This window comes from Saimiri boliviensis, chromosome 10 (assembly GCF_048565385.1).
Source record: "Saimiri boliviensis isolate mSaiBol1 chromosome 10, mSaiBol1.pri, whole genome shotgun sequence".
In the NCBI taxonomy this organism is placed as follows: domain Eukaryota; kingdom Metazoa; phylum Chordata; class Mammalia; order Primates; family Cebidae; genus Saimiri; species Saimiri boliviensis.
Window position 1 is genome coordinate 17,233,300 of NC_133458.1, and position 25,506 is coordinate 17,258,805.

General features: G+C 45.0%; 1 protein-coding gene across 1 annotated transcript in view; it reads left to right on the forward strand.

The window, feature by feature from the left end:
* SLC37A3 (solute carrier family 37 member 3) overlaps positions 1-25,506 on the forward strand; it is a 58,785-nt gene that overhangs the window by 13,760 nt on the left and 19,519 nt on the right. Inside the window, exons 2-7 of the mRNA XM_039472905.2 lie at positions 2,326-2,487; positions 5,140-5,248; positions 12,956-13,048; positions 17,139-17,222; positions 19,928-20,073; positions 23,520-23,616. Coding sequence (XP_039328839.1) covers positions 2,399-2,487; positions 5,140-5,248; positions 12,956-13,048; positions 17,139-17,222; positions 19,928-20,073; positions 23,520-23,616 — 618 coding nt within the window. The 5' untranslated portion in view covers positions 2,326-2,398. The remainder of the gene's footprint in view (positions 1-2,325; positions 2,488-5,139; positions 5,249-12,955; positions 13,049-17,138; positions 17,223-19,927; positions 20,074-23,519; positions 23,617-25,506) is intronic.

Consider the following 25,506-nt stretch of genomic DNA (forward strand, 5'->3'; position numbering starts at 1 on the left):
CATGACGAAACCATGTTTCTTCAAAACTGTAAAAATTAGTCAGGCATGGTGGCTCATGCTTGTAGTCCCAGCTACTCGGGAGGCAGAGGCTGGAGAATCGCTTGAACCCAGGAAGCGGAGGTTGCAGTTAGTCAAGATCATGCCTCTGCACTCTAGCCTAGGCGACAGAGTGAGTCCCTGTCTCAGAAAGAAAAATTTTTAAAAGCTACCAGAAGTAGTGGAAGGAGATGCCAAGGAGTGGCCTAACCTCTTTCTCTGTTCCTTTGACTGACACAAACTTTTTCATTTTAGGGGGATACTCAGGGGCAGATAGGGGTTAGGCAGCTTGCCCAGAGTCTTGGAGTGGGATCTGACCTCAAGGCAATAGAAGATCATTTAGAACATTGTATTCAATCATTTTGTTTTGTTTTGTTTAGAGTCAGGGGTCTCACTTTCTTGCCCAGGGTTGATTGCAGTGGCATGATCATAGCTCACTGTAACCTCGAACTCTTGGACTCAAGGGATCCTCCTGCCTCAGCGTCTCCAGTAGTTGGAGGACTACAGGTGTGAGCCATTGTGCCCAGCTCCTTCTTTCTTTTAATATTAAAAATATCCTCGAAGGCTGGGCGCGGTGGCTCAAACCTGTAATCCCAGCACTTTGGGAGGCCGAGGCGGGTGGATCATGAGGTCGAGAGATCGAGACCATCCTGGTCAACATGGTGAAACCCTGTCTCTACTAAAAATACAAAAAATTAGCTGGGCATGGTGGCACGTGCCTGTAATCCCAGCTACTCAGGAGGCTGAGGCAGGAGAATTGCCTGAACCCAGGAGGCGGAGGTTGCGGTGAGCCGAGATTGCGCCATTGCACTCCAGCCTGGGTAAAAAGAGTGAAGAGTGAAATTCTTGTCTCAAAAAAAAAAAAAAAAAAAAAAAGGCCGGGCGTGGTGGCTCAAGCTTGTGATCCCAGCACTTTGGGAGGCCGAGGCGGGTGGATCACGAGGTCGAGAGATCGAGACCATCCTGGTCAACATGGTGAAACCCTGTCTCTACTAAAAATACAAAAAAGTTAGCTGGGCATGGTGGCGCGTGCCTGTAATCCCAGCTACTCAGGAGGCTGAGGCAGGAGAATTGCCTGAGCCCGGGAGGCGGAGGTTGCGATGAGCCGAGATCGCGCCATTGCACTCCAGCCTGGGTAACAAGAGCGAAACTCCGTCTCCAAAAAAAAAAAAAAAAAAAATATCCTCGAGCACTTTTGCTTGTAGGTCTAAATATGTCTTGCATTTTTTTTTAAGGAATAGATCCATGGAAATTTATTTTTTTAAGTGAAAGCAAGTTTACTCAAAAGTAAAGGAATAAAAGGGTGGCTACCCATAGATAGAGCAGGCCAGAAATTGAATTTTTGTGTCAAATGCTCTTGATGAACATGGCTAGATTGTCTTCTTATAATATTATACTAATTTTTACTTCTTTCAGTAGCATATGGGAGTTCAGGAACCATTATGCTCTAAGCTACATTGAGCACAATCTTATTTTAACTATGCAAACCATTTATTTTATTTTATTTGAGATGGAGTCTTGCCCTGTTATCCAGGTTGGAGTGCAGTGGCGTGATCTTGGCTCGACTGCAACCTCTGCCTCCTGGATTCAAGCAATTCTCCTGCCTTAGCCTCCTGAGTAGCTGGGATTACAGGCATCTACCACCATGCCCAGCTAATTTAAAAAATATTTTTGGTATAGGCCAGGTTTCACCATGTTAGCCAGGCTGGTCTCGAACACCTGACCTCAAGCCATCCACCCTCCTTGGCCTCCCAAACTGCTGGGATTACAGGCGTGAGCCACTGCGCCTGGCCAATTATATTTCTAATATTACTAGTAGGATTGAACTTTTGTTTCTTAAGTTTAATAGCCATTTCATTTCTTCTGAGTTGTCTGTTTATTTCCTTGGCTCATTTTTTCTATAAGAGTGAGTGATTTTCAGCTGGGCATGGTGGCTCACACCTGTAAGCCCAGCTCTTTGGGAGGCTGGGGCAGGCGTATCACCTGAGGTCAGGAGTTCAAGACCAGCCTGATCAATATGGTGAAACCCTGTCTTTAAAAAAACAAAAAGAGTGAGTGATTTTCTTATTAGTTTTTATGAGCTCTTTCTATTAAGATATAATCTGTTCTCTAATTTTTTTTTAAGGACTACCTAATTGCTTTAACATAATTATCAATCCAATTTTCTGGTGTCAACTAGGTCATGAGATTTTTCTCACAAGGCCTGATTATATGGTTACTATAAATAATTCAGTTTTTGGATAATCTGCCTATGTTTAATAATGTCCATAATGTGTTTCGTCTTTCCAGAAAGAAGAAATGATGTAAATCACTCACTCTCCAAACTTTAAGGTCAGAGGTGAGAAGGAAGGTCAGGAAGAACATGGCCTGGCCAAATGTTTTTCAGCGAGGATCTCTGCTGTCCCGGTTCAGCCATCATCACATCGTAGTGTTCCTGCTCACCTTCTTCAGGTAAGCACATTGCTAAAGCTAAAGCTGCTCTCCTGCTTGTGTTTTTTTTTTTTCTTTTTTTTTTGAGACGGAGTTTCGCTCTTGTTACCCAGGCTGGAGTGCAATGGCGCGATCTCAGCTCACTGCAACCTCCGCCTCCTGGGTTCAGGCACTTCTTCTGCCTCAGTCTCCTGAGTAGCTGGGATTACAGGCACGTGCCACCATGCCCAGCTAATTTTTTTTTTTTTTTTTGAGACGGAGTTTCGCTCGTTACCCAGGCTGGAGTGCAATGGCGTGATCTCGGCTCACCGCAACCTCCGCCTCCTGGGCTCAGGCAATTCTCCTGCCTCAGCCTCCTGAGTAGCTGGGATTACAGGCACGCGCCACCATGCCCAGCTAATGTTTTGTATTTTTAGTAGAGACGGGGTTTCACCATGTTGACCAGGATGGTCTTGATTTCTTGACCTCGTGATCCACCCGCCTCGGCCTCCCAAAGTGCTGGGATTACAGGCTTGAGCCACCGCGCCCGGCTTTTTTTTTCTTTTGAGGGAGATACTGCATGGCAAGTGTCAAATGCATTGATGGGCATGCAGTCGTGGTGATATAGATTAGTTATTCCTTCTATTTTAGTCTTGATAGCTCTAACACAGTAGTTCTTGAGGGCTGTTTTGCCTCCCGAGGACATTTGGCAGTGTCTGAGACAGTTTTGGTTGTCACAAGGGAAGAGGGGAGACCAGGGATGCTACTAAGCCTCCTCCCATATACAGGACAGATCTCCACAACAAAGAGCACTTGGGCTCCAAATATCAGTAGTGTGGAGGGAGAAGCCCTGATCTGTTTTTTTTTCTTTTTATTACTTTTGTACTTTTTTTTTTTTTTGAGACAGAGTCTCACTCTTGTCACCAGGCACTAGGCTGGAGTGCAGTGGCATAATCTCGGCTCACTGCAACCTCCGCCTCCCTGGTTGAAGCAATTCTCTTGCCTCAGCCTCCCAAGTAGCTGGGACTACAGGCGCACGCCGCCACGCCCAGCTAATTTTTTTTTTTTTGTATTTTTAGTAGAGACAGGGTTTCACCATGTTGGCCAGGATGGTCTTGATCTCTTGACCTTGTGATCCGCCCACCTCGGCCTCCCAAAGTGCTGGGATTACAGGCATGAGCCACCGCGCCCGGCCTACTTTTGTACTTTTTTTTAAAAAAATAAACAAGTCTCACTTCTTTTTATCACCCTGTTTGGAGAGAAGTCCCATGCCTCCTTGAGCAGTAAATAAGATAGTGGCGATTGTAAGGAACCTGTCTTAGTAGCGCTTGCGTGACTCGTCTGTGTGACTAAAGAAATCATCCACGCTTGTGATTTGGCGGCCCTAAGCGGTTCTCTTAGTAACACAGCATACATCAGGCCATTGGGTGTTGGGCATGCTGCAGGTGACCCTGTTACTCAACTTTTTGGATATTTCTGCTGAGAAGATTTTGTTTGTTATTAATTTTTATGAAAGGCACCAGAAATATTTTATTTATTTGAGATGGGATCTCACCCTGTCACCCAGATTGGAGTGCAGTGGTGCGCTCATGGTTCACTGCAGCCTCAAACAAACTCCCGGGATCAAATGATCTACCTGCCACAGCCTGTTGAGTAGCTGGGACCAGAAGCATGAGCCACCATGCCTGGCTTTTTTTTTTTTTTTTTAATTATTTGTAGAGATGAGGTCTTCTTATGTTGCCCAGGCTGGTCTCGAACTCCTAGGCTCAAGCAGTCCTCCCGCCTCAGCTTCCCAAAGTGCAGGGGTTACAGGTGTGAGCTACCATGCTTGGCTCATCCTTTTTTTTTTTTTTTAAAGAGAAGAATTATTGGCCAGGCACGGTGGCTCATGTCTGTAATCCCAGCACTTAGGGAGGCTGAGGCAGGGGCATCACCTGAGGGTAGGGGTTTGAGAACAGCCTGGCCAACTTGGTGAAACCCTGTCTCTACTGAAAATGCAAAAATGAGCCAGGTGTGGTGGCACATGCCTGTAATCCCAGCTACTTGGGAGGCTGAGGCAGGAGAATTGACTTGAACCCAGGAGGTGGAAGTTGCAGTGAGCTGAGATCTCACCACTGCACACTCCAGCCTGGGTGACAGAGCAAGACTCTGTCTCAAAGAAAAAAAAAAAAAAAGAATTCTAAAATTGAATAAACACCTAAACACCCCATTTGGTGGCTCATGCCTGTAATCCCAGCTATTTGGGAGGCCAAGGAGGATCTCTTGAGCCCAGGAGTTTGAGACCATCCTGGGCAACATAGCAAGATTCTGTCTCTATAAAACATACAGAAATTATCGTAGTCCTAACCTAAGTAGCTAAGATTACAGGCACACTGGGTATGATAGAGTACACCTGTAATCTCCCAGCTACCCAGGCTGGGGTGGGAGGCTTGCTTGAGCCCAGGAGGTCTAGGCTAGTGAGCTATGATTATAACTGAACTCCAGCTTGAGTGACAGAGTGAGATCTTGTCTCAAAAAATAAAAATAAATAAAATTGAGAGAGTCTCTCTGAATCTATTTTGGTTTAGGGGGCTGCCCCCAAAATAAAATAAAATAAAATAAAATAAAATAAAATAAAATAAATGGACTTATACATGTGATTTTATTGAATGTTGTTTCTTTTTGCTATTCATTCATCTATATTCTATTTTGTAGTTATTCGTTGCTCCATGCTTCACGAAAAACATTTAGCAATGTCAAAGTCAGTATCTCCGAGCAGTGGACCCCAAGTGCTTTTAACACGTCAGTTGAGCTGCCTGTGGAGGTAAGAACAGAGTGCTGGGATGGATTCAAGAAGACCGTGTCCACCCTGGATTCTTCTGAAGTTCTTTTTTTGCATCTTTTACTTGCCTAGGACTCTGAAATAGCTCACTGTTTCCTATCATGTAAGAGCCAGACTATTTTACCATTTCAAAGCCTGGTCCAACTCAGGCCCATTTTACTTCTGCAGCCGGCTTATTTCTAACTATTTTAAAATCACACCTTCTGATGACAATATTTTTTCTTTGTTTGTTTGTTTGTTTGTTTTTTTTTTAAAGATGGGGTTTCAACATGATGGCCAGGCTGGTCTTGAACTCCTGATTTCAGGTGATCCACCCACCTCGGCCTCCCAAAATGCTAGGATTACAGGCGTGAGCCACCGCGCCCGGCCCGAGGCTATTTTTTCATTAGTTTTCATTAGTGCTGTGTTCGTTTCTGTCTTTGAGATTTTGCACATTATCCCTTTTTTTGTTTTTGAGATGGAGTTTCGCTCTTGTTGCCCAGGCTGGAGTGCAATGGTGCGATCTCGGCTCACTGCAACCTCTGCCTCCTGGGTTCAAGCGGTTCTCCTGCCTCAACCTCCTGAGTAGCTGGGGTTATAGGCATGTGCCACCATGCCTGGCTAATATTTGTAATTTTTTTTTTTTGAGACGGAGTCTCGCTCTGTCGCCAGGCTGGAGTGCAGTGGTGCAATCTCGGCTCACTGCTACTTTCGCCTCTCAGTTTCAAGCAATTCTTCTGCCTCAGCTTCCCTTGCAGCTGGGACTACAGGTATGTACCACCACGCCCAGCTAATTTTTGTAATTTTTAGTAGAGACAGGGCTTCACCATGTTGGTTCTCGATCTCTTCAGCTCGTGGTCCACCCACCTCGGCCTCCCAAAGTTCTGGGATTACAGGCGTGAGCCACTGCGCCTGGCCTAATATTTGTATTTTTTTTTTTTTGAGGCGGAGTTTTGCTCTTGTTACCCAGGCTGGAGTGCAATGGCGCGATCTCGGCTCACCGCAACCTCCGCCTCCTGGGTTCAGGCAATTCTCCTGCCTCAGCCTCCTGAGTAGCTGGGATTACAGGCACGCACCACCATGCCCAGCTAATTTTTTGTATTTTTAGTAGAGACGGGGTTTCACCATGTTGACCAGGATGGTCTCGATCTCTTGACCTCGTGATCCACCCGCCTCAGCCTCCCAAAGTGCTGGGATTACAGGCTTGAGCCACCGCGCCTGGCACCCCGGCTAATTTTTGTATTTTTAGTAGAGATGGGGTTTCACTACTATATTGGTCAGGTTGGTCTTGAACTCCTGACCTTGTGATTCACCCACCTTGGCCTCCCAAAGTACTGAGGTTACAGGCATGAGCCACTGCACGTGGCCAGAGAAACACTCCTTAAGTGCTTTAAATAGAATCCTAAAAAGTACTTTTTAAAAAAAATTTATTTTTTGTTTTTATAATTGAAAATTCTTTTTTTTTTTTTTTTTTTTTTTGAGACGGAGTTTCGCTCTTGTTACCCAGGCTGGAGTGCAATGGCGCGATCTCGGCTCACTGCAACCTCCGCCTCCTGGGTTCAGGCAATTCTCCTGCCTCAGCCTCCTGAGTAGCTGGGATTCCAGGCACGTGCCACCATGCCCAGCTAATTTTTTTTTTGTATCTTTAGTAGAGACGGGGTTTCACCATGTTGACCAGGATGGTCTCGATCTCTCGACCTCGTGATCCACCCGCCTCAGCCTCCCAAAGTGCTGGGATTACAGGCTTGAGCCACCGCGCCCGGCTTTATAATTGAAAATTCTTGGCTCAAGAGGTGGACAAAAAGCTTTTTATAGCTTTTAATTTTATACATAGCTTGGTTGGGTGTTTTACAAAAAGAATTCAGCAGACACAGTCTCTGTTACCTTTAGAACTTATAAGGGAACCACTGACATGGACAAACATTGGAAACAGTAAGGAAACATCAGAACATAAAATCACGTTCTGTACATGTATCTCAGAACTTAAAGTATAATAATAATAAAAAGAAAGATGAGTTGTGAAGTTTTGCCTGCCCAAAAGCTATTTGGTTTCATATTTACATTTTTAGTTCTTTCTCCATCAAGAAAATGATTCGTAAAAGGAATGCGGGGAGAAAACCAAAATCTATGTCTATATTAGGTAATAGATAATCATTAGATCTAATATTTGAGAACAACTCAGCTAAAAACTGTATTAAAAATTTGTAGTTCTTTTATGAGAATAGCGCTAGAGAATCTAAAATCATCTCCAGGGGAAGGAAGCAGGATTTAAAGTGTCTTGGGTCAGGCGCAAGGTCTCAGGCCTGTAATCCCACCATTTTGAGAGGCCTAGGGAGGAGGATTGCTTGACCCCAGGAGTTTGAGACCAGTCTGGGCAACACAGAGAAACCACCATCACAACAAAAATGAAAAAATAAAAAAAACACTTTGGGAGGCCTAGGTGGGCAGATCACTTGAGGTCAGGAATTCAAGACCAGCCTGGCCAACGTGGTGACACTCTGTCTCTCCTACAGATACAAAAATTAGCTGGGTATGGTGGCAGGCACCTATAGTTCCAGCTTCTTGGGAGGCTGAGGCAGGAGAATGGCTTCAACCCAGGAGGCGGAGGTTGCAGTGAGCCAAGATCGTGCCATTGCACTCCAGCCTGGGTGACAGAGTGAGACTCTCTCAAAAAAAAAAAAAAAAGAAAAAAATTTGCTGGGCATGGTGGCACATACTTGTACTCCCAGCTCCTTAGGATGCTAAAGTGGGAGGATCACTTGGTCTCTGGAGGTCAAGGCTGCAGTGAGCCATGTTTGTGCCACTGTACTCCAGCCTGGGTGACAGAGCAAGACCCTGTCTCAAAAAAGTAGTGTCTTTGGACATTCCGTCTCAACCTTATGCACAGCTATGTGGTAGAGTCCCACATAAACATGTTCTACTTGCCTTATGCAAAGAACCTCGTGCCTAAGTTGGCCTGTTGACCATCTTCTGCTTACCACTTTGAAGAAGCCCTTCCGTGTTAGGGAGCCTCCCCCGTCCCCCTGTATAGCTCTTACTCTGTTATAAACATTCTCACCTAGGAAACTTACACAGGGAACTTTAGTTTGTGCACAGGAAGTATCTCGTCATCTAGCAAGCATAGTAGCTTATGTACTGCCCCCAGCACAACACCAGAAAACCCTCCAGTACATTCAGGCCGATAAATTCGCATCAAACGTATGCTCAGACCAGGTTGAATCACATTTAGCTTGTTGACTTAGTTGTGCTGGTGACTTTCATTTAACATTGGATGGTTCATTATGAATACTTGGAACATTTCTAACCAAGTAGTATAGTCATCCTGATCTGAGCTGTTATCGAAGTTAACTTCCTTCTCTAAGCTTTTTTCTCTGAGCCTGTTTTCTGAATGTGTTTGTTAGTTCTAGTTTGTTCTTTTAGTTTTGGTTTGGTTTGGTTTTCCATTTAAATAGACAGTCAAAGAGTGCATTTCAGCTAAATTCTGGCAGTGAAACAGAAAAAACTGTTTAAAAATCTGTTAATTCTTGCAAAAGCCACACCTGCAGGGAGTTTTTGGTAACTTCTTGGAGGAGTGAAGAAAACTTAAAACTTTTTTTTTTTTTCTTTTTATGGATGAGAGGTTTCTATGTTGCCCAGGCTGGCCTCGTTTGCGTACCCTCACCTCCTCAAGTGCCAGGACAACTGGCCTGAGCCACCGCAGCTCCCAAACCTACAACTCTGAGCAGCTGCTTAAGGTCCCTGTCTCTAGCTCACACAGGTGTGTGTACCCAGCAGGGCTTAATTATGGGTCCTGATGAGCCTGGTGCGCACACGAGGATGGAAGACTGTGGTTGCAGGGAACATGTGGCAACGTATAACTCTAAATGAAGACATTTAGGGCCCAAAACTGGCATTGCTGAAGATACTGTTTGATGTCAGCTGTGCGAGCCTGTGTTGCTTTCTCATCTTCAATAGAATGCATCATCACAATATGTGTGAGGTGGCATTAAAGTAACTAGATTGGTGCTGGAAGCCACTTAGAAATGAGTTCTGGTGCTTTGGAATCACTATTTATTTGACATGGAATCTTGCTCTGTCGCCTAGGCTGGAGTGCAGTGATGTGATGTTGGCTTACTGCATCCTCTACCTCCTAGGTTCAAGTGATTCTCCTGCCTCAGCCTCCTGAGTAGCTGGGGTTGCAGGCATGCGCCACCACACCAGACTAATGTTTTTGTATTTTTAGTAGAGATGGGGTTTCGCCATGTTGATCAGGGTGGTCTTGAACTCCTGACCTTGTGATCTGCCCACCTTGGCCTCCCAAAGTGCTGGGATTACAGGCATGAGCCACTGCGCCCAGCCTAAAATCACACTTTATTATTTATGATTTGGGGATTTTATTTTTTGTTAAAGATACATTTCTTTGATTCTTTTGTGGTTCATAAGCTTGTTACAATGTGGACACATTACCCACCTGACATGGATTAAAAATAAAAAAAGGTGTGTCGGGTGTGGTGGCTCATGCCTGTAATCCCAGCACTTTGGGAAGCCGAGGCGGGCATATCATGAGGTCAGGAGTTCGAGACCATCCTGGCCAACATGGTAAATCTCTTTCTCTACTAAAAGTACAAAAATCAGCTGAGCTTTGGTGGTATGGGCCTGTTATCCTAGCTACTCAGGAGGCTGAGGCAGGAGAATCACTCGAACCCAGGAGGCAGAGATTGCAATGAGCCGAGATCGTGCCATTGCACTCCAGCTTGGGCGGCAGAGCGAGACTCTGTCTCAAAAAAAAAGAAAAGATGTTTCTTTAAAATTGCTGATTGTGTGAAAAAACAAAACAAAAAAAAAAAAGAAAGAAAAAAAAATTGCTGATTGTGATTTTTCTCTTTAATAGTCTTTAAAAATTTAATTTTTTTTTGAGAATGTGAGCCAATGCACCCCACTTTTTTTTTTTTGCAACGGGGTCTCACTCTGTTGCCAGGCTGGAGTGCAGTGGCATGATCTCGGCTCACTGCAACCTCTGCCTCCCAAGTTTAAGTGATTCTCTTGCCTCAGCCTCCTGGGTAGCTGGAATTACAGACAAACACCACCATGCCCAGCTAAGTTTTGTATTTTTAGTTGAGATGCGGTTTCACCAGGACAGCCAGGATGGTCTCGATCTCTTGACCTCATGATTTGCCCACCTTGGCCTCCCAAAGGGCTAGGATTACAGGCATGAGCCTCTGCGCCTGGCCCGACGTTGGCTTTTTAAAATCTTTTTTTTTGGTTGTTTTTTTTTCTGTGAGCATGTTGCCGTGAGCAATGCAATGATCACTAGTGCTATTTGGCATTACTGCCTTGGTTATGCGAAGGCACGGCAGTTTCCACTGCTCTTGCATCGTCAGTGCAGAAGGGAACAAAGTGGAAAGGCTAAATCACATTTTAGTGTGGTGCAAATAATTTTGACCTTGCAAACCCCCTTGGAGCAAGGCTCTGGAGGCCTCTCCGTCTCCCTGAGTTCCATGCACCCCAGTTGGAGGGCTATGATCTGGTCTGTCTCCTATCCTGTTAAAGAATCCCTTCTGTATCTTTGAGAAATTACCTTCCTGTTTCCCTCAGGGATGTCTATTGCAGGGGAAATTCACTACACTGTGAAGCAGCCTGTTAACATTTTTGACAGTTCTGTAAACTAGCTCAGATCTTTTTTCTGCTGATGACCCTGATAAAGTTGAGGAAAACTTCTCACAGATCCTCGTCTCTCTTTTTACGCATAAATTTATATTTCTGGTTCCTTCAGTGGTTTCTCTCACAGCCTGGTTTCATATATTCTGCTCATCTTTAAAATGAAAATGCATGGCCGGGTGCGGTGGCTCAAGCCTGTAATCCCAGCACTTTGGGAGGCTGAGGCGGGTGGATCATGAGGTCGAGAGATCGAGACCATCCTGGTCAACATGGTGAAACCCCGTCTCTACTAAAAATACAAAACATTAGCTGGGCATGGTGGTGCGTGCCTGTAATCCCAGCTACTCAGGAGGCTGAGGCGGGAGAATTACCTGAATCCAAGAGGCGGAGGTTGCGGTGAGCCGAGATCGCACCATTGCACTCCAGCCTGGGTAACGAGAGCGAAACTCCGTCTCAAAAAAATAAAAATAAAAAAAAGAGAAAATGCATGGACATTATTTAATTCATTACAAAAGATATTGACAAAATAACCATGGGTTCTTTTCACTGTTAGACCCTGTATAAATATATGTAAGACTTGGTTCTTATCCTAAAGAAATGAAAAAAACTGGATCCATTTAAACGCACCTGAAGAATATAAACATTGCCTACAGAATCATACATGGCATTTTGCAGTTAGAAAGAACCTAACTCTTGGCTGGGCGCAGTGGCTCACACCTGTAATCCTAGCAGTTTGGGAGGCGGAGGTGGACAGACACTTGAGGCCAGGATTTCAAGACCAGCATGGCTGACATGGCAAAACCATGTCTCTACTAAAAATACAAAAATTATCTGTGCATGGTGGCGCATGCCTGTAATTTCAGCTACCCGGGAGGCTGAGGCACGAGAATCGCTTGAACCCAGGAGGTGGAAATTGCAGTGAGCCAAGATCATGCCACTGCACTGCAGCCTGGGTAACAGAGTGAGACTCCAACTCAAAAAAAAAAAAAAAAAAAAAAAAAAAAATGCCGGGCTCAAGCCTGTAATCCCAGCACTTTGGGAGGCCGAGGCGGGTGGATCACGAGGTCAAGAGATCGAGACCAGCCTGGTCAACATGGTGAAACCCCGTCTCTACTAAAAATACAAAAAATTAGCTGGGCATGGTGGCGTGTGCCTGTAATCCCAGCTACTCAGGAGGCTGAGGCAGGAGAATTGCCTGAACCCAGGAGGCAGAGGTTGCGGTGAGCCGAGATCGCGCCATTGCACTCCAGCCTGGGTAACAAGAGCGAAACTCCGTCTCAAAAAAAAAAAAAAAAAAAAAAAAAAAAAAAAAAAAAAGATGTGATTTTAAATTACCTTTTTAGTATATAGTTCTACAAATTTTGACAAACACATTTAGTGTTCTAACTATTCCCAGTTAAGGTATAGAACAGCACCCCCCGATTCTCTTGCACCCCTTTTTAGTCACCCCTTCTTGCTTTCTTCAGCCCTAGGCAACCAGTGAGCTTAGGAAATTATTTTTGAAGAGTACTGTAAAACGTTTCCTTAGATGGAGTTAGACATAATTTCTCCCATCCAAGTACTAACCAGACCTGACCCCACTTAACTTTCTGTATCAGATGAGATTGTGAGCTTTCAGGGTGGTATGGCCCTAGATGGTAGACATAATTGCTAATTGATTGGATATTGAATTCTGCCAAACACAAAGATTATAAGCAGAATTTATTTCTTCTAAATATCTGCTTTTAAACGCACTGCCCCGCTTTCTCACTGAATTGACTTAGTCACTCATGTTGGAGCATTCCAATGATACATGTTGGAGGTCATAGGTTAATTGCCCCGATTCGATCATTCCACATTGAATATATGTTGAAATATCACACTGTACTGCCTCAATATGTACAATTATTATGTGTCAATTAAAAATAATAAAAGCAAAAAAATAGGTACTAGTTATTTCTAAATGCATTAGAAGTAAAAGTTGATCTGGAGCATGACTCACGGTGTTTTGGCAGTATTTGTGAAGGGGCTTTGAGAAACAGAAAACCCTAGCAGATGCCACAGGGGCTGACCTGTTCCTTTGTCTTACTGTAGATCTGGAGCCGCAACCATCTGTTCCCCAGTTCAGAGAAAGCGACTCTTTTCCTCGGAACCCTGGATACAATTTTCCTCTTCTCTTATGCTGTGGTAAGTTTTGGAACTCTAGGGTTTAAAGGTGAAGAAGAATGTAAAAGGAAATGACTCTGAGCCTTACAAAATTTGTAAGGGATTTTGAATTTGCTGACTGAGGCAGAGTTCAGTATTTCTGAAGTTTGTATTTTTTTGTTCTTCCCATTTGTTCGTTTATTCATTCGTTCGACAGATATTTATTGTGCATCTAGCATAGGTCAATGGGAATTTAGCCTGAACAACACAAAAATGCCCTGTCTTTATAGAGCCAATATTCTTGGGTGCGGAGCTATGGGAGACAGACAGTAACCAAATGCTATAAACAAATTATAGAGTATATTTGAAGGTGGTAAGTGCAGTGGAGAAAAATAAAGCAGAAAAAGGGGACTAAAGGGGCCTGGGTGAGGTTGTAATTTTACGTAGCACAGCCGGGAGACCTTAGGAGGCAGCAGGCATTTGAGTGAAGACCCGAGCAGCTGAGCGAGGTCAGTGTGCTTGGATCAGAGCTGTAAGAGGTGAGGCCAGCGACATGGCGGGGCTCAGATCTATAGGGCTTTGGTGCCTTTGTTGGGCCTTTGGCTTTAATCTTGAGTGAGATGGGAGCTACTGTAAGGTTTTGTGCAGAGCAGTGGCAAGATCTGACTTAGGTTTGGACAGGCGCCCTTGCTGCTCTGGGAGCCGAGTTATTTTGAGGTAAAGGATGATGGTGGCTTGGGTCCAGCGTAGCAGTAACAGAGGCTGGGGGGAAGTCTATTTTAGCGGTGTTTTGGAGGTAAAGCCAATAATGTTTTTTCTGTCTTGAATGTGGAATGTAAGAGAAGTGTCAAGAATACTTCAAGGGTGGAAGCGTCATGGCAGAGTGGAGACTGCGGAGAGAGGGAAGGCTTTGAGGACTCACTTTTGGATGTGTTACGTTTGACCGTTACTGCTCAGATGGTAAAGAGCAGACGCTTGGTCGTTGAGTCTGGAGTTGAAGGTGTAGGTTCAGGCTGGAGATACAAGTTTTTGGAGTCCTTGGCCTATGGATGATTTATAGATGAAAACTATGAGGCTGCATGAAGTGATCAAGAGAAAAGGTGAGCGCAGGGAAGAGGTGTGAAGACTGAGCCCTAGGGCTTCCGGTCCTCAGAGATGGGTGAGGAATGGGTCAGGTGGCTGGGGTGGAGTGGTAAGGAAGGTGGGGCTGGGTGTGGTGGCCATGCCTGTAATCCTAGCAGTTTTCGAGGCTGAGGCAGGTAGATAACTTGAGGTTGGGAGTTCGAGACCATCCTGGCCAACATGGAGAAACCCTGTCTCTAATAAAAATACAAAAATTAGTTGGATGTGGGTGCCTGTAATCCCAGCTACTCAGGAGACTGAGGCAGGAGAATTGCTTGAACCCGGGAGGTGGAGGTTGCAGTGAGCTAAGATTGTGCCATTGCATTTCAGCCTGGACGACAAAATGAGACTCCATTTCAAAAAAAAAAAGGGAAGGTGGGATGGTGGGATCTGTAGCATCCTGGGAGACATTCCGCGGTGGCACGGAGTAACTCAGCTGGCGTCTTTGGCTGGCTGTAGGAACGCTGTGGTGGCTGCCACTTGAGAGTTGTGGAGCCGATGGTAGCAGCAGCTGGAAGGTGGACTGTGAGAGGAGCCTTGCTTTTCTCCCCAGCGTCTTCCTTTCTGTCTTTAAGTGTGCCTTTTTTTTTTTTTTTTTTTTTTGAGACGGAGTTTCGCTCTTGTTACCCAGGCTGGAGTGCAATGGCGCGATCTCGGCTCACCGCAACCTCCGCCTCCTGGGCTCAGGCAATTCTCCTGCCTCAGCCTCCTGAGTAGCTGGGATTACAGGCACGTGCCACCATACCCAGCTAATTTTTTTGTATTTTTAGTAGAGACGGGGTTTCACCATGTTGACCAGGATGGTCTCGATCTCTCGACCTTGTGATCCACCCGCCTCGGCCTCCCAAAGTGCTGGGATTACAGGCTTGAGCCACCGCGCCCGGCAAGTGTGCCTTATTAAAAACACCTTTTAATTCTCAATGTCCAGGCAATGTGAAATACTGGGTGAAAGTTCTGAAGTAGTTTCTAAATGTTAACTTGGTTAATTATTTTTATTTATTTATTTTTTTGAGACGGAGTCTTACTCTGTTGCCCAGGCTGGAGTGTAGTGGCATGATCTTGGCTCACTACAACCTCCATCTCTTGGGTTCAAGCAATTCTCCTGCCTCGGCCTCCTGAGTAGACTGGGATTACAGGCACCTGCCACCATGCCTCGCTAATTTTTGTATTTTTAATAGACATAGGGTTTCACCATGTTGGTCAGGCTGGTCTCGAACTCCTGACCTCAAGTGATCTGCCCGCCTCAATTTTTTTTTTTAGAGATGGGTTCTTGCTGTGTTGGCCAGGTTGGTCTTGAACTGTTGGCCTCAAGCCATTCTCCCACCTCCCAAAGTGCTAGGATTACAGGCGTGAGGCACCATGCCCAGCCAGGTTTTTCCAATGTAGAGAGAGTCAATTTATTAGAAACACCTGGTCCTAACTGAATTTAGGTTTTAAGTCAAGACATTTTATATATTGATGGAAGAAACCTAAAATGTGCTGCTCTTAAGGTCTTCAGTCTCACTTCCTGCCATGATCTCTGCTTTTTTTTTTTTTTTTATTTTTTTTTTATTTTTTTTTTTTTCTTCTTTTTTTCTTTTTTGTTCTTGTTCTTTTTCTTCTTCAAACCCTTGTGTCGAGGGCTGACTTTCAATAGATCGCAGCGAGGGAGCTGCTCTGCTACGTACGAAACCCCGACCCAGAAGCAGGTCGTCTACGAATGGTTTAGCGCCAGGTTCCCCACGAACGTGCGTTGCGTGACGGGCGAGGGGGCGGCCGCCTTTCCGGCCGCACCCCGTTTCCCAGGACGAGGGGCACTCCGCACCGGACCCCGGTCCCGGCGCGCGGCGGGACACGCCCCGCGCGGGGCGGAGCGGCCCGCCGGCGGGGACGGCGGGGGACCGGCTATCCGAGGCCAACCGAGGCTCCGCGGCGCTGCCGTATCGTTCCGCCTGGGCGGGATTCTGACTTAGAGGCGTTCAGTCATAATCCCACAGATGGTAGCTTCGCCCCATTGGCTCCTCAGCCAAGCACATACACCAAATGTCTGAACCTGCGTGCTTTTTTTTTTTTTTTGAGACAGTCTCACTCAGTCACCAGGCGCCAGGCTGGAGTGCAATGGCGCGATCTCGGCTCACTGCAACTTCTGCCTCCCAGGTTCAAGCAATTCTCCTGCCTCAGTCTCCCAAGTAGCTGGGACCACAGGCGCGTGCCACCACGCCCAGCTAATTTTTTAATATTTTTAGTAGGGACGGAGTTTCACCATGTTGCCCAGGATGGTCTCGATCTCTTGACCTCGTGATCCACCCGCCTTGGCCTCCCAAAGTGCTGGAATTACAGGCGTGAGCCACTGCGCCCAGCCGATCTCAGCATTTTAATTCCTGCTACTCAGTGGGAGTAGAGCAGAAGGCAGAACCTGTCTTCAGCTAATTATTGTCTCTGCCTTCCTATTCTCCCTGCCTTGGGATGTCGTGAAACCAAGGGTCAGATTAAACAGGCAGGTAGTGTGCCCTGGAAGCTTCTGTTCCAGTTTTTACAAGATTGGAGCTGAAACTGCAGGGTGTGGGGTAACACATGTTAACCCAGAGTGCAAATGGCTAAGAGGAATCCCTGAGGGAGAGCTTACACCTGATGGGTAGGGGTTAATCTAGTCTAGAAAATGAAATAGATTTGTGTGCTTGTTTTATTAGAGTCATTCTTATTTATAAATTTTTTTCCAGTTAAGGAATCAAGTAAAACCAAAGTTTGCCCTCAATTTTGGTGTGTATGTGGTAGAGTATGCAGAAGCCCACTGCCATTTCTTTTTTTTTAAAAATCTTTTCTTCCTTTTATTTTCGTAACTTTTAAATTTTACTTTATTGCTGATCCCACTGCCATTGAAACGTTTGTGAAACTCCCATAGACAGCTAGTCTAGGAATGTGAATAAGAGTTTTAAATAATCTGTGTTTGTCTCATTTGCTTTGCAATGCATGTTACTTTTTCATTCTATGTTATCATTTAGAGCTGTAAAATAAAATGCTTTATTTTTAGGGCCTTTTCATCAGTGGCATCGTTGGGGATCGGTTGAATTTGCGATGGGTTCTGTCTTTCGGCATGTGCTCTTCTGCATTAGTGGTAAGTTGAAAAGGTCTTACTATTATTGCTATTTTGGTCAGGTATTTTAGAATCCAAGTAATCCCCTTAATTCTCTGCAGAATAGAATAGTAAGATTAATCCTCATTGTTTGAATCCCTCATTTGTCTTTTCACTTAGATGAGTCTTTTTTTTGTGCGTGACAGAGTCTTGCTCTGTCACCCTAGGCTGGAGTGCAGTGGTGTGATCTCAGCTCACTGCAAACTTTGCCTTGGGTTCAAGCAATTCATTCTCCTTTGCAACCTCCTGAGTAGCTGGGACTATAGGTGAGTGTAACTACCTGGCTAAGTTTTGTATTTTTAGTAGAGACAGGGTTTCACCCTGTTGGCCAGGCTGGTCTCCTGACCTCAAGTGATCCTTCCCGCCTCAGCCTCCCAAAGTGCTGGGATTACAGGCGTGAGCCACTGCGCCTGGCTTGATGAGTCTTTTTAAAGTAAGGTTCTAATCGGGTTTCTTTGTTGTCCCTCGGGCAGCAGCAGAGTTAATCAGTAGTCTGAATAAATGGCCTGGCATTCACTAGACCCAGGCCCCAGCCTGCCTTCCCATCATACTTGTGACTCTGCTTCATCTCTTTGCTCCAGACACACCGGCTGCTTTCCAGGCCTCCAGCATCCTCCTCTCTGTCTCGGTGCTTTTGTTCCTGCTGTTCTGCCTGCCTTGGATGGTCCCCTTTTCAGCTCTCCATAGTCCAACTCACTGTCTCCTTAAAGCATTGGCCAAAGGACACCTCTTTGAGAATGTCATTCCCTCTTCTGAGCTCCTGTGCCTGTTTCTTTGCAGGCACTTGAAACAGTCCGCTGCTTAGCCTGGTTATTTCTCTTTCAGTCTTGCTTTCCCTTAGGGTGGGTGTGCAGTAGTTAAAATCACAGATTCCCTAGACCAGGACAGCCTGGGTTTCTGTCTCTCTTCTGTGGTTTCCTAGCTTATCATTTCTGTGAGCCTCAGATGGAGATGTGCATTTTACCTCTCCCTGGGTGGCAGTGAGGACTGCTAGTTCCTGTATGTGAGGTGCTTGAAACAAGTGCTGTGTAGGGCAGGATCCATATCTGATTAATTTTTTTTTTTTCTTTTTGAGACAGAGTCTCGCCCTGTTGCCAGGCCGGAGTGCAGTGGTGCGATCTTGGCTCACTGCAACCTCTGCCTCCTGGGTTCAAGCGATTCTCCTGCCTCAGCCTCCTAAGTAGCTGGAACGACACCATGCCCATCTAATTTTTGTATTTTTAGTAGAGTCGGGGTTTCACCATGTTGGCCAGGCTAATCTCAAACTCCTGACCTCAGATGATCTACCCTCTCCAGCTTCCCAAACTGCTGGGATTACAGGTGTGAGCCACCGCGCCTGGCCTCCATGCCGGCCTCCATATCTGATCGATCATCATTGCTTACTAACTTCTAGTCAGGAATTTTTGTTGATTAAATGAAACCATGGAGTTTAGTTAGACCCTACTTTATTATGATTATTGTTTTTTTAGAGATAAGATCTTGCTTTGCTGCCGAGGCTGGAGTGCAGCGGTGTGATCCTGCAGCCTTGAACTTCCAGGCTCAGGCAATCCTCCCACTTTAGCCTCCCAAGTAGCTGGGACTGTAGGTGTGTGCCATCATGCTCAGCTAATTTTTAAATTTTTTAGACAAGGGGTCTCACTATGTTGCCCAGGTTGGTCCTTGAACTCCTGGCCTCAAGTGATCCTCCCTCCTTAGCCTCTCAAAACACTGGAATTACAGGCACAAGCCCCTGCACCTGGCCTACTATTGTTTTTCAGTGTTTGTCATTTGAGTGTAAATAAAACCTTTTTTTCCCCTTGAAATTTTAGAGATGGAAGCACTTTATTTATGAGTTGCTCACCCACACATATAAACATACTATTTTAAAACCTGTATATATACTTTTTTGCTTTTTATATATTTTTTAAAAACTGCAGTATGTACATAAGCTTGCCCTCTTTAGCATATTGTGCAGACTTTCGACAAATGAGTAGTTTCGCAACTGCCCCTCCTTTCTCCAGCCCCTGGCAACCCCTGCTCATTTTTCTGTTCTTACAGTTTTGCTTATTCCAGAATGTCTTATAACTGGAACCAGACAGTATTCTAAATACTAGTTTTTAATCATGCAGAGTATTCTCAAAATAGAGTTTGACTATAGATAAAGTGCCCACTTGAACAAAATGCCTGGAAAAAAGCAACCACTTGATGAAAGCTGCTAAATGATTCAGGAGATCACAGGTTCGATAGGTTTTGCTTTCGTTGATTAACTCAGGAGCTACAGCCATAACACTGGCTAGCACTCACCCCATGCCTCTGCCTAGAGTGGCGCCTGGTATAGTTCTGGGAGGGTGGCGTCCCTGGGCTCATTCTGTCCTCACAGTAGCCCTCTGGAGGTTGCTGTTCCCTCCACATGCACAGTCTGAGGGTGAGGAGATGGAAATAGATGTAAAATGAGGTAAAAATGAGGAATTCACTTTTTAGCCTTGAAGGTGTCAGTTGGATGTCTTTGACATCTCCTCCTCTCTGGTGGGCAGTGATTGGGTGGCTGCCTCCTCATTGCCGCTGTGAGCAGGACCTTCGTGATGCCGGCCACGTGACTTACAGGCACTGGCTGTGTGAGTGTATCACGTGGTCTCTACTCTGAAGCAAGCCTGGGGAGTGCATCCACTGAAATTGTTACATATCCCTTCTGTTTCCTCCTCTCCAAGGTCTTTGTCTTTGGTGCGCTCACAGAATGGCTGCATTTCTACAACACGTGGCTGTACTGCTGCCTGTGGATTGTGAACGGCCTGCTGCAGTCCACTGGTTGGCCCTGTGTGGTTGCTGTTATGGGCAACTGGTTTGGGAAAGCCGGGTATGCCACTTCCTTCCTCCCCGATTTCTCTGTTTAAGTGGTTTCCATGTTGGATTTTTCCGACTTGTCAAAGTCAGTTACTTTGATGCCTTAGATATCACCCACATCTTTTGTTAGCAAGCCAGGAGTTTAGGGAGAGAGGGTTTCACGTTAATGTCCGGCCCAGGAGACACATTCCTACTACCAGTCTTCGGGCTGTGGACAGATTTTGAATGTGGGCTAAGGCAGGAGGTCTCAATCTTTTTCTTAACTCATCGTTTCTTTAGGGAACATAAAAATCTCATTTCCTATCCGTCATGTATCTTCCTCTGGGTTTTGCCTTCCCTGCCCTTTTTTGAGAGTGATCTTATTTAACCTTTTTACATTAAATCAAGATAAGAAAAGAGAGGTCAAAGGTTATTCACCTGCCCAAGGTCACTTAACAAGGGGTCTGATAAGATTCAGATGAAGAATGCCAGACTTTGGGGCTTGATCAAATGGGATGTTATTTTCCCCTAAACCTTCAAGTAGTTTTTTTTAGAGGAGTCTTGCTCTGTCTCCAGCCTGGAGTGCCGTGGCACAATGTCAGCTCACTGCAACCTCCACCTCCCGGGTTCAAGCAATTCTCCTACCTCAGCCTCCCAAGTAGCTGGGACTACACGTGTGCACCACCGTACCCAGCTAATTTTTGTTTTTGTTTTTTTCGAGATGGAGTTTTGTTCTTGTTGCCTAGGCTGGAGTATAGTGACACAATCTTGGCTCACTTCAACCTCTGCCTCCTGGGTTCAAGCAATTCTCTTGCCTCAGCCTCCTGAGTAGCTGGGATTGCAGGCATGCACCACCACTCCTGGCTAATTATTTTATTTATTTATTTATTTATTTATTTTAAGATGGGGTTTCACCGTATTGGTCAGGCTTGTCTCGAACTCCTGACCTCAGGTGATCTGCCCACCTAAGCCTCCCAAAGTGCTGGGATTACAGGTGTGAGCCATGGCGCCTGGCTTCTTGGCTAATTTTTTATATTTTTAGTAGAGACAGGGTTTCTCCATGTTGGTCAGTCTGCTCTCAAACTCCCGACCTTAGGTGATCTGCCTGCCTCGGCCTCCCAAAGTGCTAGGATTACAGCATGAGCCACCGCGCCCAGACAAAAATGTAATCATACAGTATGTACTCTTTTTTTTTTTTGAGACGGAGTTTTGCTCTTGTTACCCAGGCTGGAGTGCAATGGCGCAATCTCGGCTCACCACAACCTCCGCCTCCTGGGTTCAAGCAATTCTCCTGCCTGAGTAGCTGGGATTACAGGCACGAGCCACCATGCCCAGCTAATTTTTTGTATTTTTAGTAGAGACGGGGTTTCACCATGTTGACCAGGATGGTCTCGATCTCTCGACCTTGTGATCCACCCGCCTCGGCCTCCCAAAGTGCTGGGATTACAGGCTTGAGCCACCGCGCCCAGCAGTATGTATTCTTTTTTTAAATTATCTTTTTTTTTTTTTTTTTTTTCCTTTAAAGAAAGGGTCTCACTATGTTGCCCAGGCTGATCTCAAGTTCCTGGCCTCAAGCTGTTCTGCCTCCTGACCACCTCAGCCTCCCAAAGTGCTGGGATTACAGGCATGAGTCACTATGCCCAGGCTTTGTGTCTTCCTTTATTCAGGATAATTAGCAATTTATTCATGTTTATTCATTCACCTGTGGGTGAACATTTGGGTTGTTTTCAGTTTTGGGCTACTACAGATAAAGCTCCTGGGAACATTTGTGTACAGATCCTTGTGTTGTCATCTGCTTTCATTTCTCTTGGGTAAATACCTAGGAGTAGAGTGGCTGGATCACATGTCAGGTGTGTGTTTACCTTTTTAAGACATTGGCAGTCTTCCAAAGTGGTGTACCATTTTACATTCCCATCAGCAGAGCACAAGGGTTTAATTTTGCCCTGTGCCCTTCCTAACACTTGGCGTGCTTGGTGTTTTTTGATTTTAGCCATTCTAATAAGTGTGTAATGTTATCTCATTGTGACTTGAATTTGCATTTTTCTAATGTCTAATGATGTTGAGCGTGGTTTTTTTTTTTTTTTTTTTTTTTTTTTTTTAATATTTGCTTTGTTTTGTTTTTGAAACAGGGTCTCACCCTGTCACCTAGGCTGGAATACAGTGGCCTCACCTCAGCTCACTGCAACCTCTGCTTCCTTGGTTCAAGTGATTCTCCAGCCTCAGCTTCCCAGTTAGCTGGGATTATAGGTGTGCAGCCACCATGTGTAGCTAATTTTTGTATTTTTAGCAGATACAGGGTTTCACCATGTTGAGGTCACTCTTGACCTCAAGTGACCCACCTGCTTCAGGCCTCCCAAAGGCTGTGATTACAGGCATTAGCCACCTCTCTGGCCAGTTGAGTGTTTTTTGTATTATATCTTTTTATGTGAAGTATCTGTTGAAATCTTTTGCCCACTTTTCAAAGACTTTTTGTTTTTTATTTTATTTTATTTTTTTGAGACGGAGTTTCGCTCTTGTTACCTAGGCTGGAATGCAATGGCGCGATCTCGGCTCACCGCAACCTCCGCCTCCTGGTGGGTTCAGGCAGTTCTCCTGCCTCAGCCTCCTGAGTAGCTGGGATTACAGGCACGCGCCACCATGCCCAGCTAATTTTTTGTATTTTTAGTAGAGACGGGGTTTCACCATGTTCACCAGGATGGTCTCGATCTCTCGACCTCGTGATCCACCTACCTCGGCCTCCCAAAGTGCTGGGATTACAGGCTTGAGCCACTGCGCCTGGCCCAGACTTTTTATTTGAGATGATTGTAGATTCATGCTTTTTAACATTCAATCTCATTGTCTGTTGTCATATTGTACTGAGTTTTGAGAGTGATACTGCCTTATATTCTGGATAAAGTTTTGTTTTTGGATACGGAGTCTTGCTCTGTCCCCCAGGCTGGAGTGCAAGAGTGCAATTTCGTGATCTTGGCTCACTGCAACCTCTGCCTCCCGGGTTCAAGCGATTCTCCTGCCTTAGCCTCTCGAGTAGCTGAGATTACAGGCACCCACTATCATGCCTGGCTAATTAAGTAGAGATGGGGTTTTGCCATGCTAGCCAGGCTGGTCTCGAACTCCTGACCTCAGGTGATCGGTCTGCCTTGGCCTGCCAAAGTGCTGGGATTACAGGTGTGAGCCACTGTGCCCAATCTGGATAACAATTTTTTATCAGGTAAGTGTTAGGCAAATATTTTCTCTTGTGGCTTTTCTTTTTTAATTCTCTGAACAGTGTCTTTCTATGAGCTCTAAATTAAACTTTAATAAAATCATAGAGTTAGTGAAGACTTGACATTTTGTCATTGTGGTGAATTTTAAAAAACGTTTGAAATCGCGTGTTTAGACTTGGTAGTATGCACCTTGGTTGTTCTGGCTGTTGTGTATTTTGAACTGCCCAGAGTATCTCTTCTGACCATGGTCCTTTGTCTCCACTGTTTTGCATCTTAGACGAGGAGTTGTTTTTGGTCTCTGGAGTGCCTGCGCTTCAGTGGGCAATATTTTGGGAGCGTGCCTAGCTTCTTCTGTTCTTCAGTATGGTTATGAGGTAGGTGTTGTTTTCTATCTCTCGCATTCTGCGTGTGTGTGTGTGTGTGTGTGTGTGTGCGCGTGCGCACGCATGCGCGCGCATATGTGCGTATGTGTGTGTGTGTATTGCTTTTTATGTATTAAATAATGTGGCCATACTACATAGAACTGTGTCTGGATAGGGCAAGACTTGTATTAAAAGTAGACAAAACTTCTGGCCAGGCATGGTGGCTTGTGCCTATAACCCCAGCACTTTGAAGGCCAAGGCAGGCGGATCACCTGAAGTCAGGAGTTTGAGACCAGCCTAGCCAACATGGTGAAACCCTGTCTCTACTAAAAAAAGATGCAAAAATTAACTGGGTGTTGTGGTGCATGTCTGTAGTTCCAGCTACTTGGGAGGCTGAGGCAGGAGAATCGCTTGAACCCGGGAGGCAGAGGTTGCACTGAGCCAAGGTCACACCGCTGCACTTTAGCCTGGGTGACAGAGTAAGACTCCATATCAAAAATAAATTTAAAGGAAAAGTAGACAAACTTCTGATGTATTCATTAAAAGTAGACCAACTTCTGATATATTCAAACACATAAAAATTATTTTTAACAAAAACACTATAGAGAGTGTAAAGACATAAAACCAGTTGAGAAGAATTTGAAACTCATGTTACAGATAAAGAAGGACTCATCTGGGCCAGGCACAGTGGTTCACACCTGTAATCTCAGCACTTTGGGAGGCTGAGGTGGAAGGATCGCTTAAGCCCAGGAGTTTAAGACCAGCCTGGGCAATATAATGAGACCTTGTATCTACAAAAAACTAAAAAATTAGCTGAGTGTCGGGGTGTATGCTTATAGTCCTGAGCCTGGGAGCTGGAGGGTACAGTGAGCCAACACATACCACTGCACTCCAGTCTGGGTGACCGAGCCAAACCCTGTCTCAAAAAAACAAAAAAAAATGAAGATTAATTCTCATAATATGTAAAGCGCATCCATGAATTGATAATAAAAACACCAACAACAGAAAGATACAGAATTTGAATGTATAGTTCATGGAAAGGATATAGAAATGGCTTGTAAACATATGCAAAATAGTCTACTCACTGCTTATTCATTTAATAAATACTGAACTCTCTGTACGTGCTCCTAAGCACGGTAAATAATAGAACTGGCCAAAAGAGACAAAAATCTCTGTTCTTATGGAACTTAGTCAACTGGGAAATGCAAATTAAAGCTATGCTATTAAAAAAAAAAAAAAGAAGAAAACTATACTGAATACTTATTAGACTGGCAAAAATCCAAAAGTCTGAAGACATGTTGTACTTATAAGAACCCGAAGAGACAGGCATTGCAGGTGAAAGAGTAACGAAGTCACTAACTCCTGGAGGGGTCAATATGGCAGTGTCTATCAAAATTACAAATACTCACCTGAGCAGTTCCACCTCCAGGAATTATTCACACAGATGAATAGACTGAAACACAAATGATGTATCTACAGGATTCTTTATTTTGGCATTGTTTGTAATAGCCAAAGACTGAAAGCAGGTGTCAGCGAAGAAGGACATAGTTCAACCATGATAAACCTGTTCAAAGCAGTGCTGTGCAGCTATGAAGTCAAATTAGAAAGCTCTCTGTGTACTGAGAGAGTAGTTAGTGCACTGCAGCAGTCTCAAAAGTGTGCTAAGTGAAGACAGCAAGGGTGCAAAGCTGTGTATTGAATACCATTTGTGTAACAAGGAAGAATGAAAGAGAATATGCTTGTATTAGCTTGTATGTTTCCAAAACAATTTCTGGGCAGTGAAAATGAACAACAGTGGTTATATGTTGGGAATATTGGGAGAACTGAGCAGATGGGGAAGGCAGGGTGGGAGGGAAAGTTTTTACTGTACATTAAAAAAATTTTTTTTTATTATACCCATCT